The sequence below is a fragment of the Quercus suber genome, unplaced genomic scaffold (assembly GCF_002906115.3).
Source record: "Quercus suber isolate HL8 unplaced genomic scaffold, Cork oak 2.0 scaffold_326, whole genome shotgun sequence".
NCBI lineage: Eukaryota > Viridiplantae > Streptophyta > Magnoliopsida > Fagales > Fagaceae > Quercus > Quercus suber.
In genome coordinates this window covers 266,867-284,345 of record NW_027069779.1, presented here as the reverse complement: position 1 = coordinate 284,345, position 17,479 = coordinate 266,867, and the positions used below count along the sequence as shown (strand labels likewise).

At 38.4% G+C, this 17,479-nt stretch overlaps 1 protein-coding gene and 1 pseudogene across 1 annotated transcript; one reads left to right on the top strand and one right to left on the bottom strand.

Annotated features, from left to right (window-relative positions):
* Positions 1-1,048: 1,048 nt before the first annotated feature.
* LOC136071563 (uncharacterized) lies at positions 1,049-3,227 on the bottom strand. The gene is made up of 4 exons (XM_065783019.1): positions 2,717-3,227; positions 1,971-2,608; positions 1,302-1,612; positions 1,049-1,253 (listed from the first exon to the last, which is right to left on the bottom strand). The coding sequence occupies exons 1-4, from the start codon at positions 3,225-3,227 to the stop codon at positions 1,049-1,051; spliced, it is 1,665 nt and encodes a 554-aa protein (XP_065639091.1).
* Positions 3,228-10,609: 7,382 nt separating this feature from the next.
* Positions 10,610-15,019, top strand: LOC112020550 (benzyl alcohol O-benzoyltransferase-like; annotated as a pseudogene).
* The last annotated feature ends 2,460 nt before the right edge of the window (positions 15,020-17,479 follow it).

Below are 17,479 nucleotides of genomic sequence, written 5' to 3'. Positions count from 1 at the left end.
TTTAACTTTTTTTTTTTTTTTTTTTTTTTAATTGAAGTACAATTTCCTTGTCTAAGTTCTTGGACGAGTTACATATACAATTGCCTTTATTGGCTTTATATAACTCAAGAGTTTTTGAACGGTGGTCGTCTACCCTTTTTTATTTTTATGAACAAATATCTGTTTTCATTCTTATTTTTTCAGTGTTTAAACATGTTGGTTTTATGAACAAGATTTGTTCATTTTTATCTATCTTATTTTTTGTGGTGGTGTGGTTCGTCCACTTGTAAGGACATTTTACCCTATCTTGAGTACATGAACAAATTTTTATCAACATCGTCCATGTTAAAATATGCTTTATGTCAGCATGTCATTTAGTACGGCTCGTCTATAGATGGCATTCATTTTTGCCAGTTTAATCCATCTATACATTTGATTTAGCTTTTTTTTACTATTCGTCCAAGCGTGGGATGACTGTATATTTGTCTTTAGTAAAAGCTATTTCCAGCACTTACTAGTCCATAGATAGGATTGTTTGGCTGGTTTAATTTCATCAATGGACATATACACGAGAGTTTTTCCTCGTCCATTGGTTAGACGAAAGTACCTCAGGTTTTACCTCATCAAGTGCTTAGATGGATATACCTTAGGTTTATTTTTCTTTGCTTTATTCTTTTTCTAAGGAAAGCTTACAAACGTTATATCCCTGCGTCCAGAGATTTCATTCGTCTTTGGTCTTGCGGATTAGTTTGAACAAAATCACAAAATAAGAGATTCTCATAACATTAGGTACATTGAAAATCCACACTAGAAATACATACGTAAACATCGTCCAAAAGCATGGTGGGAATTAAAACAAAGTGCATAAACTTGTCCAATACAATGTCGTCCATAAAGAGCGCAAAAGTTAGAAACTAATGTGCTTTATTAAGGACTTCATTTTTAAGGACTTAAAATATTTAAAACACACAGTAGTAATAAATATGGGTAAACATGAAAAAAAGAAAAAACATAACTTCCACCTCGCCCATATTGCTCGTCCCTAGTGATGTTCGTCCAAGTTGACCCTTTACTGGTAATACCTCCTCATGTGCTCCACATTCCAAGGGTACTCTAACTTTTGTCCATCTAGGACTTCCAAGTAGTATGACCCCCGCCTTTTGTAGTTGATAATCCTATAAGGTCCTTCCCAATTAGGCCCTAGCTTTCCATGAGCCGGGTTTTTGGTTGCCATAGAGACCCTTTTAAGGATGAGGTCTCCAATGTTGAAGCGTCTGGGTTTCACCATTGCGTCATATTACCTAGTCATAAGATTTTTGTACCTTGCTAATCTCTGCTCCGCGTCTATCCTCACCTCGTCTAGAAGATCGAGGTTAAGATGAAGCTGTTCCTTGTTTTCTTCATCTTGGTACTTAATCACCCTATGGCTAGCCATGTGCACCTCTGTAGGTATAACAGCTTCACTTTCGTAAGCTAGTTTAAAAGGAATTTCCCCCATAGGAGTCTTCACTGTTGTTCTGTAAGCCCACAAAACACCTGGTAGTTCATCCGGCCATACTCCCTTTGCCCCTTCAAGCCGAGTCTTGATGATTTTCAACAAGGATCCCTTTGCTACTTCTACTTGTCTATTGGCCTGTAGGTAGGAGAGTGAGGAGTAATGGTTCTTGATTCCAAGTTATTCACAAAATTCCCTAAAAGGTGTGTTGTCGAACTGTCATCCGTTGTCAGACACTAGAATTCTAGGTACTCTAAATCTGCATACAATGCTTTTCCACATGAATTTTTTAACATTCTGTTGTGTAATCTTGGTTAAGGGTTCAGCTTCCACCCATTTAGTGAAATAATCTATTCCTACTACCAAAAACTTCATCTGTCTAGTTCCAGTTGGAAAGGGGCCCAAAATATCCAAATCCCATTGTGCAAAAGGCCAAGGGGCCATACTCTGATGATTGTCTAGGAATATTACTAAAACGTTGACATTGATCACATACCTTAACATATGCCTTAGCATCAGCTTGGATGGTGGGCCAATAGTATCCTGCATGGATGACCTTATGGACGAGTGATCTGGCTCCTGAGTGGTTACCACATGCTCCTTCATGAACTTCCCTCAATACGTAATTCGCCTCGTCTGAAGCTAAACATCTTAGGTAAGGCTGGAAAAAATCTCTTTTGTATAACACTTCGTCCATAAGGATATACTTGGCTGACTTAACCCTGAGCTTTTTGGCTTTGTCCTTCCCTTCTGGAAGCCTTCCGTCTTTCAAGTATGATATTATCAGGGTTATCAAATTTTCCTCACCTTCTATCTGCAACATTTCTGGGAGGTCTATGCTTGGCATGTATTGAATTTCATCAAACTCGTCCATTACTTCATTCATGGAGGCTTCCTTGGCCAGAGTATCTACTTTTATATTCTCTTCCCTTGGGATTTGAACAAAATCAGTTTCTTTGAATTTCTTCATAAGGCGTACCACCTTCTTTAAATATCTCTTCATTCTATCTTCCTTGGCTTCACACGTCCCATTTACTTGGTCTATGACTAACTGAGAGTCTCCCAAGACGAGTATTGAGTCTGCTTCTACAGATTTGGCTATTTCCAACCCTTTAAGAAGAGCTTCGTACTCCACTTCATTGTTTGTTGTTAGGTACTACAAGCGAACCTTATGCTTCAATATATCTCCTTGTGGTGATTGCAAAACAACTCCTATTCCTCATGTTTATTTTGTAGATGAACCGTCAACATGGACGACCCATTTTTTACTGCCTTCCATCTCGTCTAAGTTTTCATAACTCGGAGTGAATTCTGCAATTAAATCTGCTAGAGCTTGAGCCTTTATTGCATTCCTTGGTCGGTATCTGACATCAAATTCACTGAGCTCGACTGGCCACTGGATTAGTCGTCCTGCGGCTTCTAACTTGTTCATTGCCTTCTTGAGTAGGTGGTCCGTCATGACGTTGATGACATGAGCTTGGAAGTAATGTCTTAACTTTCTAGAAGCTGTTACTAGTGCGAAAGCCAATTTTTTCATCAGTGGATATCGTCCTTTCGCTCCCCTAAGTGCTCGGCTGGTGTAGTACACAGGCTTCTGCACCTTCCCTTCTTCTCTGATCAATGCTAAACTTACGGCATGTGGGGATACCGCCAAGTATAAATACAATTCTTCTCCTAGCACGGATGAGCTTAACAGTGGAGTTGTGGTGAGATAGCTTTTAAGATCCTGGAAGGCCTTTTGACACTCATCCATCCACGCGAATGCCTTCTTAAGAATTTTGAAGAAGGGTAAACACTTATCTGTGGCTTTTGAAACAAACCTGTTCAGGGCTGCAACTCGTCTAGTGAGGGATTGGACTTCCTTGATGTTCTTTGGTGGTTATAAATCCTAGAAACTTTCCTGATGACACTGCAAATGCACACTTATTCGGATTCAGCTTCATTTTGTATCGTCGAAGCGTCTCAAAGGTCTCTTAGAGGTCTTCCAGATGTTTTTCTTCGTCCAAGCTCTTCATAAGCATGTTGTCCACATATACTTCCACATTTCATCTTATCTATGGACAAAACATGTGGTTAACCAACCTTTGATAAGTTGCCCCAGTGTTCTTCAAACCAAAAGATATTACCTTATAGCAAAATAAACCCTGACTAGTAATGAAGGATGTTTTTTCTTGGTCTGTCTCGTTTATCTTTATCTGATTATATCCCGAGAAAGCATCCATGAAACTTAGCAACTGATGACCGGCTGTGGAATCCACCAACTGATCAATGCGTGGCAAAGGATAACTATCCTTAGGCAAGCTTTGTTCAAGTCAGTGAAGTCCATGATGCCATTCGCTTTCTTGACCATTACCACATTGGCTAACCAATCTGAGTAATAGACCTCCCGAATGAATTGACTGTGGTTAACTTCTGGACATCTTCCTTAATAGCGTTGTCTCGCTCAAGATCAAACACCTTCTTCTTCTAACGAACAGGCTTGGAAGAGGGATACATGTTCAATCGATGAGTAATCACATTTTGATCAATTCCTGGCATATCTTCATGATTCTATGGAAAAAAAGCAATATTCTTCTTCAAAAACTGGACGAGGCCTTGCTTCGTCTTTTCCTTCATGCTTGTTCCAACTCTGGTGAATTTTTCAAGGTCATCTTCTTACAAAAGAACATCTTCCAGTACCTAAATGGGCTCTGCAACAAACCTTCTCTCTTCAATATTCATTGTCTGCATGTGCTCATCCAAATCCAACATGGCTAAATAACATTCTCTTGCTACCAACTGATCTTTTTGTGCTTGTCCTATCCCGTACTCTGTAGGAAATTTGACTGATAGATAGTAGGTAGATGTTACTGCCTTCTAACTATTTAAGGTTGGCCTTCTGATGATGGCATTGTATGAGGATGAGCAATCCACCACAAGGAAATTTTTTCCTTGGTTATCTGCTGCGGGTATGATCCCACCACCACAAGTAATGTAATGGTGCCTACAGGTTGCACTTTCATCCCTCAAAATCCTATCAATAGTGAACATACCGGACGAAGTTGATCTCGTCCCAGCCTCATCTGCTGGAAGGCAAGGTAATACAATAAATCTGCTGAACTTCAGTTATCCACCAACACTCTTCTAGTTGTATAATCCACGATGAGTAAGGTAATGACAATTGCATCGTCATGGGGATGATGGATTCTTTCAGCTTCCTCGACTGTGAATGAAATGGTTGGCTCATTTGTCACTCTCGTCCTTGGGGATCGTCTAGAGAGTTGGACGTTTTGCACTACTTTGAGATACATCTTCTTTGACTTGGAAGACTATTCTGTCGAAGTCCCTCCTATGATAACCCTTATTTCTCCAAGTGGGGGCCTCGATGATTCTTCCATCTTTTCCTTCAACTTCTCATCTTTATGATCCCTTCTAACGAAGTGCCTCAACTTTCCTTGTCTAATGAGATTCTCGATCTGCTGCTTCAAGTCATAACACTCGTTCGTGTTATGCCCATGATCACTATGGAAGCGGTAATATTTATTCTTATTGCGCTTATTAGAATCTCTTTTCATCTTCTTTGGCCATTTCAAGGAAGGATCATCCTTGATTTGCATGAACACCTAATCAAGTGGGGCATTCAAGGGTGTATAATTCTGATTCCTTGCCGAAAGGCCTGCCTTCTTGTTTTCTTGATCCTTCTTATCATCCGTTCATCCCTTCTTTGGACAAGACCCTTGTTCAGAGTGGCGCGTGGGGTTTTCCATTCTCTCAGCTCTCTTCCTCTTCTTAGCTATGATTGCGTCTTCTGCATTTATAAAGTTTTAGGCTGAATGGACGAGTTCAGACATGGACTGAGGCTCTTTCTCATAAAGCTTGTGGATGAACAAGTCCGAGTTAACCCCGTTATGGAAGGCCGCCAATAATAGTTTGTCATCCACCTCATCTACTGTCAAAGCTTCCCTGTTAAAACGAGTAATGAAGGACCGCAGACTTTCATTCTCTCCTTGCTCTATAATTAACAAGCTAGACGAGGAGTGCTTATGCCTTTGTCCTCCGATGAAGTTATTGACAAACAACTTACTCAACTCTTCAAAGAACTCACTGTGCTTGGAGGTATCTTGCTGAACCACACTCGTGCTGGCCCTTTAAAGATGGTAGGGAAGGCTCTATACATATCTGTCTAGAACCCTTGGAAATGCATTGTAGTCTAAAAGTAGCAATATGATCAGAAGTATCACGCGTTTCATTATATGAATCAAGGAAGGCATTTTGAATTTTGGAGGTAAGGATGGCCATTGATGAAAGCCATGAAAGGGACTCTGTTCGATGAACAAATCTCTACGGGATTTGCTCTTCTCATGTTCTCCTTTATCTCGTCCATAACCTTCCTCATCCGATCCATCTCCTTCTCCAAGTGTGGCACCCTTCGTGAAGTGGTGCCCCTTGATTGACTTTTGGGCTTAGCATTTCCCCTTCTATCTTCTTAACTCTGGGCTTGCCCTTTAGCATATCCTTCATGTCGCCGCCTCTCTATCTCTAGAGTCAACTCTTGGTTCTGACGAGTTAACTCCGCCATGGCGGTTGCCATAGACTGTATATGCTGGATGGAAGGCGGCTGCGTGCTAGGCCCTGATTGCAATCTTGGTGGCCCGGGTTAGTGGCCTTAATCTTGTCCAAACCATACAGCCTTTTGTCAGAGAATGATAAAACTGCAAAAACTCGAAGTTTCTCCTTCCCACAGATGGCACCAATTGATAATGCATAGAATCAGTAGGCTGAATGCTCCGAATTTTGGTGGTCTGATGGTTGCCTGGAAGGCCTGAAATGAAAAAAAGAAGAAGAAAAGATCAAAGGTGACTGGGGTGGACCGGCCAAGGACCCTCCGATGCTTAAGTTAGTTTTTGTTCTCTCGAAACTTAGGAATTCTCAACCTCTTTTCTAATAGTGAAAAACTTACCTTTATTTTGTCTAGATGAGTCCTTATATAGTTGGCCTTAGGGCTGTTACTTGTTTAGTAACTGCTCCAACATTTGTGGAGGTTCCGATGATTCAACCTTTAACTTTCATAACTGCTATAGAAGTTATAATAATAAACCTTATCCTCCACAACTGTCATAGCGATGAATAAGGGTTTTAGTCATTCTCTAAATGGTAACATGTGGTCCAAAATACCAGCTGTTGTAGACAAATACCTCTCTGGAAATTTTCCTAAGTGTTGGGGAGTCGTTTGTGTTCTCCACAGATGGACGACCATTGCTTCTATGGACGACCTTCAGGATATGGACGATCTTTTATGTTGGATTGGTCTTCAGCTTTGGACGACTCCTATAGACAAGTTAAAGATAGGTTCGATTTTTTAGTTCCTCATCAGTGTGGATTCAATAATTTTGATTAGATTGGATTGTATTATTGTGTGTTATATATGTAAGCGCGTGCTAAGTTTTATATGGGTGCCTTTTTTTTCTTTTTCTTTTTTCTTTTTTTTGAGAATTATATTGGGTGTTATTAGATATATCTTAATTATATAACTATTGTGAGAAGCCCTCATTATAACTTTATTTTGAGCTATAAAACAATCGTTTTTTTTAATGTGCATTTATGTTTTATTATTAGCCAAGTTTGTATCTAGTATTCAACTTGTGTTCTTTGTTATTAATGCGAAAATTCTTCATTCTAAAGATAAAAATAGAGTGATTAGTAATGTGCAGACTATTACACTTTCTTATAAAATAATAATAATAATAATAATAATATAATAAAAAAAAAAACTACTAAATCTAAAGTCAATTGCCAGCAAAATTCTACAGAAAATGAAACCCTTTTGGAGAGGCAATAGATCTTACCTATTGTTGGAGTCAAAAGGCCTAATAATAATGGTGAGTCGATTCAGGCACGGTAGCCATTCCAAGGCTTTTATGCCACCGTTCCGGCCTTATTTAAGATTGGAGAATGAGGTTCAAGCAAGAGACTCCGGGTTTTGCCTAAGCCGATTAGCAGATTCTAAGTTGGATCAGTTCAAGTGATTGAAAGAGGAAAGACCACAGAGAAAGAACAAGATTTCCAGTTTTACATTTGCTCTCTTATACTCAATGGACGAGGTAGTAGTAGATCCAGCTATTACTAAAGGGATAGGCAATGAAAGAAGCAAGTGAAATTTTAATGAATACCTTAATACATAATCAAGTGCTAAATGTAACCAATGAAATATAGACAAACTTGAACCCTAATAAGTACTCTACAACCTTAATTTATCTGTCTTTCCTATGAACATCAACAATCTCATAAAACACATTGGAGACAAACACTACAAAAACTGGGGCTATAGCAACGTTTTTTAAACCACGGCTACAACCCTAAAAACTGCCGACATAGGTCCAAATGGGCTATCCCAATGGTTTTTTCCTAGCAGTTTGAAACCCTATTTTGGCACTTTTTAAAATATGAGAAATGTTAAAACCTATATATAGCGACGGTTTTAAAATGCTATAATAGCTCTACCTATTGTGTCAGTTTCTTAAAGCGCTACAGTAAGGTATTTATAGCAGCGGTTTAAAAAGTGACAGCTTTAAATTGCCGTAATAGATCAACATATTGTGGCAGTTTCTAAAAGCATTGTTTTAGGTCTCCTATAATGACGGTTTTCAAAACCACTAGAAAAAAATGCAGCTGTAGAACCAGTTTTTTATAGTGAAATAATATAAAATAAACAAAACCGTCAAGAATATCGATCCAAAATAATATGATTAAACCACAGAACATAACCATATGCTAAACGTCAAAATTCGACTATAATGATCAATAAATCATTGGATTGATCATTCAAACATGTTCATCAATAAGCACAACAAGCAATGATTCCAATGAATATCAACATGCACAACATCAATAATGGTTACACAACTCAATCTGGAGTAACCAAAGTATATAATCAATGCTACACAAGCATGTGATATATCAACTTAATGCATTAAATAGAGTACCAATTTTTTAGACATTACAATTAGTGTATCACGTTCCAAACTTGCATAGTGCATGCAGCTTGATCCTAGAGTTCCAAGAGTTCCAATGTAAAGTGGATGTGTGGACCTCATCAATAAGGGAATACATTGGTACAAAAACGTCTTTCTTCTGGGATGTAGTATTGGCATACTTGTGATTCTAAACCTAGTCAAAGGGATATAGTGTGAGCACAATCCTAAAGATTTTTAAGTACATGAAATTTGATTGGATATGTGCATCGTTTCAAGTCCATTGAAAGCTTTGATAATTTGGAATTCATGGAAAATTATTTGCTAATTTTCCAATTGAACTAAGATACTATTTTCAAGCCTATGAATTTTATCCCAAAAAAAAGAAAAAGACAAAAGCAATCCAGTTAGAGAAGAGAGATTAAGTTTTTTTTTTTTTTTTTTTTGGTCGAGGTTTTTTGGAGTAACAAGTTTGGGCTTTGTTGATGTGGTGTGTGTGACAAGAGTATTAGGATTTGACACTAGTGTTTAGTGACTAATGGAATATTTGAAAATTTTCAATTTATTTGTCAATTGTGATTTTCTAGGCAAATTGTTTAAGTTGTTTTATTAGAGATTAATTATGTTGAACGATTAGCTTTTGTTTAAAAGAGGTTAGTTAATGAAGTTTTTATATAAAACTGGATCACTTTTAGAGAATTATTATTGAATTCTAGTATTTTAATGCACACTTGTAAGGTGAAGTTTTATGGGTGGTGGTCGTTGTCACATGTCTAACTTATAGGCCAAAATGGGCAAATACCCCTTTCACACAAAAAATCAAGCAAAATGCCTCATGTCTGAAACTAATTAGGAAAATGCCCATGTTTTTAAACTTGATTTTTTTAAAATCGAGTTCCAAATGTAAAGCTCGATTTTAGGAACATCGAGTTATAGCGAACGTGAACTTAGGAATATATATATATATATATTGGAACTCGAGTACCATGTGAAGTACTCGAGTTCATGGAACTCGAGTTCCACTTAAATTTTTTCAAGTAACTCGAGTTCTATAGCTCGAGTTATTCACATGGTACTTGAGTTCATGGAACTCGAGTACCTTAGAACTCAAGTTCTAATTTTTTTTTTTTTTTTTTTTTTAATTTTTCAATTTGCTATAACTAGAATGTCCAAAAATTGAGTTTAAAATTGAAACTAGATTTTTAGAAAATCGAGTTTCAAAACAGGTACATTTTCCTAATTAGTTTGAGAAAGATGACATTTTGCTGGATTTTTTGTGTGAAAGGGGCATTTGCCCATCTTGGCCCTAACTTATACACTGATCAGTTTGAGGAAGTTACTAAAATTTCACCCTCAAATATGAAGTGTCCATTTCAAAAGTGAAATGAGAGACACTTTGATATTCACAAGGTTTTCATCTATGGCCATTCTCGTTAATTACTTAAAGAAAAATAATAGAAAAGAAACTAAGAGAGAGAGGGACACTATTCTTTTTTTATTCATCCTATTTTTTTTTTATCAACTTCCAAATGAAATGTTAGACACCCATCATCTTGTTTTTTATCCCCATTATTTTTCTTTCTTTGGTCACAAGCTCCTATAGGATGATCCAAAGAATTACTTACTTTGAAGAGCTTCATTTCGTTTTAAGCCGTCCTTTGAACACATCTCTTTTTTGTGTATATTCTAAAGAACTTCTATTGTAAACACCGTCTCTATTTTTTCTTTCTATGGAGTCTCTCCTCGTTTTTCTTTGTGTTTGTAATCCGAAATTGAGAGAAATTCTGTCTTTGTAAAGTTAAATTTACTTGGCATTATTATATAAATTTACATTATAGACCCATAAAAAGTGACAAATATCGTAAACACTTGCAAAAAATGTACAATATTTACCACTCTTTGCAAAACATTTGTCATTTTTTGTTTGTCTAAATTGGAATTTTAGATTACAAGTACAATGTAATCATATATAAATATATACTGACTTTCTTATCACTCAACAGTATAAATCAACTTTTTGCAAAAAAAAAAAAAAAAAGAACAGTATAAATCAACAAAGTGGATTTATTCAGTAGCCCATATCCGGAGTATCTCAATCATTCTCATTGTTGCATAATCAAAATTTTGTTTTTATCAGTATTATTTCTTTATCACCGATTTCAATCACACAACCATTTTTGTACCAATGGCAATTCGGGCACCGTCACCCACTTCTCTAGTGTTCAAAGTTAGGAGGTCTGAACCACAACTAATAGCTCCAGCCAAGCCAACTCACCACAAATTTAAACCACTTTCCGACGTTGATGATATGGAACGATGTCAAATTCCTGTCATACAGTTTAATCGCTTTGGTCACTCAATGCAAGGGAAAGACCCTGTAATTGTCATCAGAGAAGCACTAGCACAAACACTTGTGTTTTATTACCCATTTGCAGGTAGGCTTAGGGAAGGGCCAGACTCAAAGTTCATCGTTGAATGTACAGGTGAGGGTGCCATATTTATCGAGGCTGATGTTACACTAGACCACTTTGGTGATGCACCCTATCCTCCCTTCTCGTTTATGGATGAGCTACTCTTTGATGTTCCTGGCTCTGGAGAAATGCTTAATTGCCCATTGTTGCTTATTCAGGTAATGTATGCTTGAGGTTCTATACATTTTAACAATAACAGTTAAACCGAAGTGATTTGATCTGTTATTCATCGTTTTGTGTAGATGCCAAATTTAGTTTTATTCGAGTAAACATACAATACCATAGACAGTAACATATAAATGAGTTTATGTGGTTCAATAAAAAGGTTTAAAATTGTTTGATTTAGACTTAAGTTTTAAGTTTAAGTCAGCTATAATCTGAGTAATTATTAAATACTCAGTAGCAATAAGCTCACATTTCACATAATAATAGGCCCGTTAATTGAAGTAATCAGTCCGTAATGTAAGACGAAGGGGCAATTTTCCTTATAGGCTAGCTTAAACGTGTCCACATAATTGATCATACTTGGTGTCATCGACAACCAGCACAAAAATTTCAAAAGATGTGCTCATTCGATATTGTGCACATTTCATATGGAAAATGGAAAATTAACTTACAAAGATCAAGTAGCTTGTATGTTAAATCCTCAATTCTTGACTGCCAATGTGCTCACAATAGTCAAATTATCATAAAATGCAATAATTAAGAAATATTTTAATGAAAATAACGATCTGCTTACATATTTGTGTGCTCATGCTTATCGGTATAGGTGACAAGACTAAAGTGCAGAAGTTTTATTTTTTGCCTTACGTTTCAACCATGTCATGACTGATGGAATAGGCATAGTTCAATTCATGAATGCCATGGGTGAGACGGCACAAGGCGCAACTGCCCCTTCCATTCTACCTGTGTGGCAAAGGGAGCTCGTCAATGCTAGAGACCCCCCAAGAGTAACATGCACACATCATGAATTTGATGAAGTAGCCGACACAAATGACGGCTTGTCCAACGCTTCCAATGGCATGACTTGCTGCTCTTTCTTTATGGCTCAACACAAATATCCACTATTGAAAAAATTATCACTATTTGCAAAAATGTTCAAGATCTGAAATATTAACAGCGTGTATGTGGCGGTGTCATACAATTGCACTTCGACTAAACCCGGAGGATGATGTGCGCTTAATATATATTGTTAATGTACGAGATAGATTTTGTCCTCGATTACCAGCAGGGTACTATGGCAATGCAATTGTAGCCTCAGCAATTCTAACTACTGTTGGGAAGCTTTGTCAGAATCCTATAGAATACGCTTTAGAGTTAGTGAAAACAGCAAAGACTAATGTCTCTGAGGAATATGCACGATCCCTTATAGATTTGATGGTGATTNCACCCGATTTTAGAAAAACTTAACGAAACTAGTTTGGTGGCATATATAAGAGAAAAAATCTATGCCGGAATATAGCCTTTGCCTTAGTCCTTAAGCATTCAGTTTCAAGACTTTAATCTGAAGCTTCGGGTGACAAATGTACAGCCTTTCACATAGAAAGCTACCAGTCAACATGCACACTAACCATATGTTTCAAACCTACCATTCAAGCTGCACTAGTCCGTTTATGATTTATCATTTATGTGTTTGAGAACAAGACAGGTGGGAAGGCAAAATAGCTAACTATTTTTTTTTCTCAAACTATCTAGTTAGTAGTTTCAGTTTTGAAACTATATTATTTAGTAGGCACCTCGAGTCTTAGAGGCTCGGTGTTGGGACATAAAAATCGAGTTTCTAACACTCGAGTTCCAATAAAAAAAAAAATTTATAAATTCTAAGTCTATAACCAGCGAAAATACCAAAAACAAATTTCAAAATTTAAATCCATGCATCTCAATCAAACTCAGATCAGAGGGAGGGAAAGAGCTCAGAGGGAGAGAAGAGCTCCACCTCACCAGCCAGGCGCGGCCGCGGCTGGCGCGCGGTCTGGGCGGGCGCTGCCTGGGCGTAGGTGCGGCCTGGGTTCGCGCGCCTGGCTGGGCTCGCGCGGCCTGGGCTGCGCTGGGCCCGCGCGCTGGCCGCCCCTGGGCTCGCGGCCGCGCCTGGGTCCGCGGCGCGCCTGTGGGACGCGCGAGGTGATCCGATCTGGATCTTCTCCGTTTTTTTTTTTTTTTTTCTCTGCGTTCTTCTCATTCTGGGCTTTTTTTTTTTTTTTTTTCTCTGGCTTATCCCCCTTCTCTGTTCTGGTTCTTCTTTTATTTGGTTACAAGGGTTGGACCTCGAGTGTTAGAAACTCGATTTTTATGTGCCAACATCGACCCTCTAAGACTCGAGGTGCTACTAAATAATATAGTTTCAAAACTGAAACTACTAACTAGATAGTTTGAGAAAAAAAAATAGTTAGCTATTTTGGCCAGGTGGGAAACAGCAATTACGAGTGTGATAGATCATAAGATACAAGTTGCGTATTGAATTTGGGGGTCATTCTACGGTGTCGGTACCTCTAATTTTGTTTTTCTTCTTTCTTTCTTTTCATATGTGGTTTTTTGTTTCTTGGATTTGAATGACTTCAGTACCCCAAACTTCCTAAGGATATGGTTTTGGTGTTCGAATATCATTGATTTTAGATCCTTCACTGAAGCAAATTATTTGGGCTTTATTCTTTTAGTTTGGGATTTAGGCAAGTTGAAATCGAAAGTTTCAAACCAACATTTTAATTTTGCCCTCATCTTCTCCAGATGTCAGATTTTGGGTTGCACTACTCTGCGCCTTATTCGATAGGATCATTTTATTTCAGTGACAAGTCACAGCCAGGATATAGTTTTGATTACACAGATGATTTCTATATTTCGAAAATAAGATCATTGTCATTTAATATATATCTTGCTCTATAATGGTAATGATTCTAAGGCCCTATTTGGATTAGCCTTGTTTTGAGTCATATGACACAGTTCTCATCACTTAAACTGAGAATTACGTGGGACCCACTGAAAACTGAGTGTTTGGCTTGATTTCCTCTCCTTGTTTTCATCACTCAAACTCAGTTTGGGTTGAGTGAGAGTGATGAAAACCAGAAACAAGAAAATGGTGTTTTTTGTTTCTGAGTTACATAACTCAGTGGCAATTCCGTAAAATTTTTGACCTTGTGGAGCCCACCCGTATGACTTGTCCTATCAAGTAACGTCTCTCTCTCCACCCAGTTCTTCTCTGTCTCTTCTCCTTCTTCATTTTTGTTTTCTTTTACCCAGAGCTCTCTCTTCTCACTTACCCTTCATTGCTCCTCCACAAGCCGGCGCCACCACCACACCAGTCATCACCATCACGAGCAACCACAAGTCGTCACCATTAAGCTTAGCGATTTGGGTCTCTGATCAACCACAAGTCGTGATTTAGGTCTCTGATCCAAGCTCAGACTAGACCCTTCACCGTGGACATTAGCTTGTACTTCGCCGTGGACATCAATTATGAGTTAGTGGTGGTGGATTGGTAGTGGTTGATGGTGCCAATGAGAGGCTGTGGGTTGAAGGGAGGGAGAAGATAGAGAGATAGAGATGGAGATAGAGATGGGTTGATGAGACCTGATGCTTTGCCGGGGATTCGATAGGCGATAGGGGATCGGAAGCTTCGCCGGTGATGAGACCTGATGCTTTCTTCTCTCTTTTCTTTTTTCTTTTCTTTCTTTCTTTCTTTCTTTCTTCTTCACTCTAGTTTCTTCTCTTAGTTGTTTTTTTTTTTTTCTTCACGTGGTGATGGTTGTAACGCGGTGAGACATAATGCTTCTTCTTTTTTCTTTTTCTTTTTTTCTTCTTCAATCAAATACATTTGGTTGAGGGCTGTTGGTGGGTTTAGATTTTTGATTCATTTGGATTTTTTGGTGGAGGTTGTGGTTGTGTTGAAGGCTGTTGGTGGTGGTGGTTATGGTTGTGGATTTCTGGATTTGCCGTTGGTGGTGGTGGAGCTGGGTTTGAAGACGCGGATAGCAACCATATTCTTCTTTGCAGTGTCAGTGGGTGGGTCCATCATTTTGGCAAAAAGTGAAGTTAAAAAATTGAGATACATGACTGAGTTTTGTGACCAAACAAAAGTGTTGGAATTTTTGAGTGACAGTGGAGTTTGGGTGATGAGTTATGGATTTTGAGTTTAAGTTATGAAAACTGAGTACTGAGATATGAAAACTAAGGGCCCGTTTGGTTTGCTCCTAACTCAATACTTAGTTTTCATATCTCATTTCTCATCACTCAAACTCAGTTTTCGTAACTTATTTCTCTAACTCTATTTTTTCACTCACTCAAGCTAAAACTTGTTTGGCTTCATATCTTGGTCTTTATAACTCAAAATTTTGCACAACCTGGTGGGACCCATTTACTGTGTTAGGTCAGAATGGTAGTTGCCTACCCGCGTCTCTTCTCTTTCTCCCTTCACTTTCATTTCCTCATTTCATGCCTCTTTCATTTCTTACTTTCTTTCTTTCCATTTTCATACAGATTTTCCAGAAACCCAAAAAAAAAAAATTAGTACGAAATTTAACAAATTTCTTAATCAAATCCCCATGTAACATATTTATATCACTTACCCAAAGACCAAGTCATAAATTATAGAAACAGTGTGGGTCAGTAAAAATCTCCACCAGCAAACAATTCAAAAAAAAAAAAAAAAAAACAGCATCTAGACTCATTATCAACAACCCATTACCAAACAACATCAAAGAATGAGTTCTAACATTTACATTTCTAACAATGCGTAACCCACCATGCAAAAAGCCTAATTCTATAACATAAATTCAGTAAAAGAGGAACGGAGAACTGTTACCTAGCAAGCGAGATGAAGAACGACGAAGATACAAAGCAGAAGACTGAAGAACGGCGAAGATAAACAAAGCCGAAGACAGCCGTGGAGACTGAGAGCACAGGGGTCGCTGATTTGGGAGTGAGAGTGAGTGATTTTGAAATTTTGGAAGTTTGAAAATTTGGGCGTGAGTGTGACTGAGAGTCGCTATTCTTTGAGACTGTTTTTAGGTTTTATGTTTGTGCAAAGAGTGTTTCTAAAACTGGGTAAAATGAAAAACGTTAACTAGAACTCGAGTTTTATAAAATCGAGTTCTATTTAGCGAGTTTTCAAAACTCGAGATCCGAGTCGACAAATTTGTCCGAGTCAGCAAATGAAAAACGGTAAGAAGGAGTTTTAAAAACTTTGGATCTCGAGTTTTGAAAACTCGAGATGTTAGTATTATATATTCTTTCCTAACCGGGCAACTAACAAAATTCTTAGCAAATTTTAGTTATTTAGAAAGAGTGTTCCAAAGTCTAGGGTATGAAACACCCCAAGTGTCAACTAAGAGCTGGTACAAAATACAAGAAGGAGGATTGGAATGAGAAACAAGGGAGTTTGGATTAAGTGCTCCTTCTGTAGCCAAAATATCCACATAATGATTTCCTTCACGGTGAATGTGGTACAGGTGAGCTTCCTTAAAATGATGGAGGATGGACCTGCAATAAAAAATGAGACCATTATAAGGGTGTGATGAGTCAACGCTATGAGAGGTAATAATATTGACAACGACTTGGGCATTAGTTTCGATCAATAATTTTTTAATTTTTAAGCTTCTTGCAAGAGAGAGGCCAAGGCCTTAGTAGCCAATGAATGCGTGTGCCCTATGGCTCTATTGAAACTTCCAATCCAGGAGTGCTTGTGATCTCTGATTACACCACCAGCTGAATCCAAGCTCGGGTTAACTTTCGCAGAACCATCGGTGTTAAGTTTGTGGAAACCAAAGGGACGGGGCTTCCATCCAATATGAATAACATTGCTCTTGGTGTAGGCAGACTTAGCAGGGAGGGTGTAAAAAATTTCTTAAGATGTAGTCCTAATTTTGATGATCACAAGTTGGGAGATAAAAGGCTGGCCTTCTGTAACTAGCTTGTTGCGGGTTGACTAATGATCCATACAGCCAAAGGGAAGGTTGTTCTCTAGAGGATGTGTGGGAGGCCTAGGGTTATGGATGAGGAGATTGCCATAAGTTTGAGCCAATCAGGGAGGTTCGACGTAAGAAAACTGAGTGGAAGGTTATGGTTTGCGAGGTCATTCCAGATGGGAGGAATGACAAGACAGTCTTGGAGGATATGAATGGTGGTTTCCTGGTTTGAGTGACAAAGGGGACAGGAATCGTCACTAAGGATGTGTTGAGTAACAAGGTGTGCTTTAGTGGAGAGGCAATTGTGGTAGGCTAGCCAAAGGAAGGTCATAACTCTAGGGATGGTGGGAACCTTCCAAAGCCGTTTCCAAGATGGGGTATCATTTATTGGTTGAATCTCAGCTGCTATTAGATAGGCTGAGTGGGAGTCAAAATGGCTATTCGGGGATGAGTTCCAGGTGGGAAGGTCGCTCAGGGAGGAGGAAAAGGGTTTAGGGGTTGCTCGGATGATGTCACGAACTTGAAAAGGAATCTCGAAGGATAAGTCACCAAATGACCAATTGCCAAAGGTGTCCTATACGTCTTTCACCTTCAGGGAAAGGTCATTTGCATGGAGAGGGCCATGCAGGAGATTCTTTAAGGGACGGAGAAAATAGTTAACTAATTTTTTTTTTCTAACTATTTAGT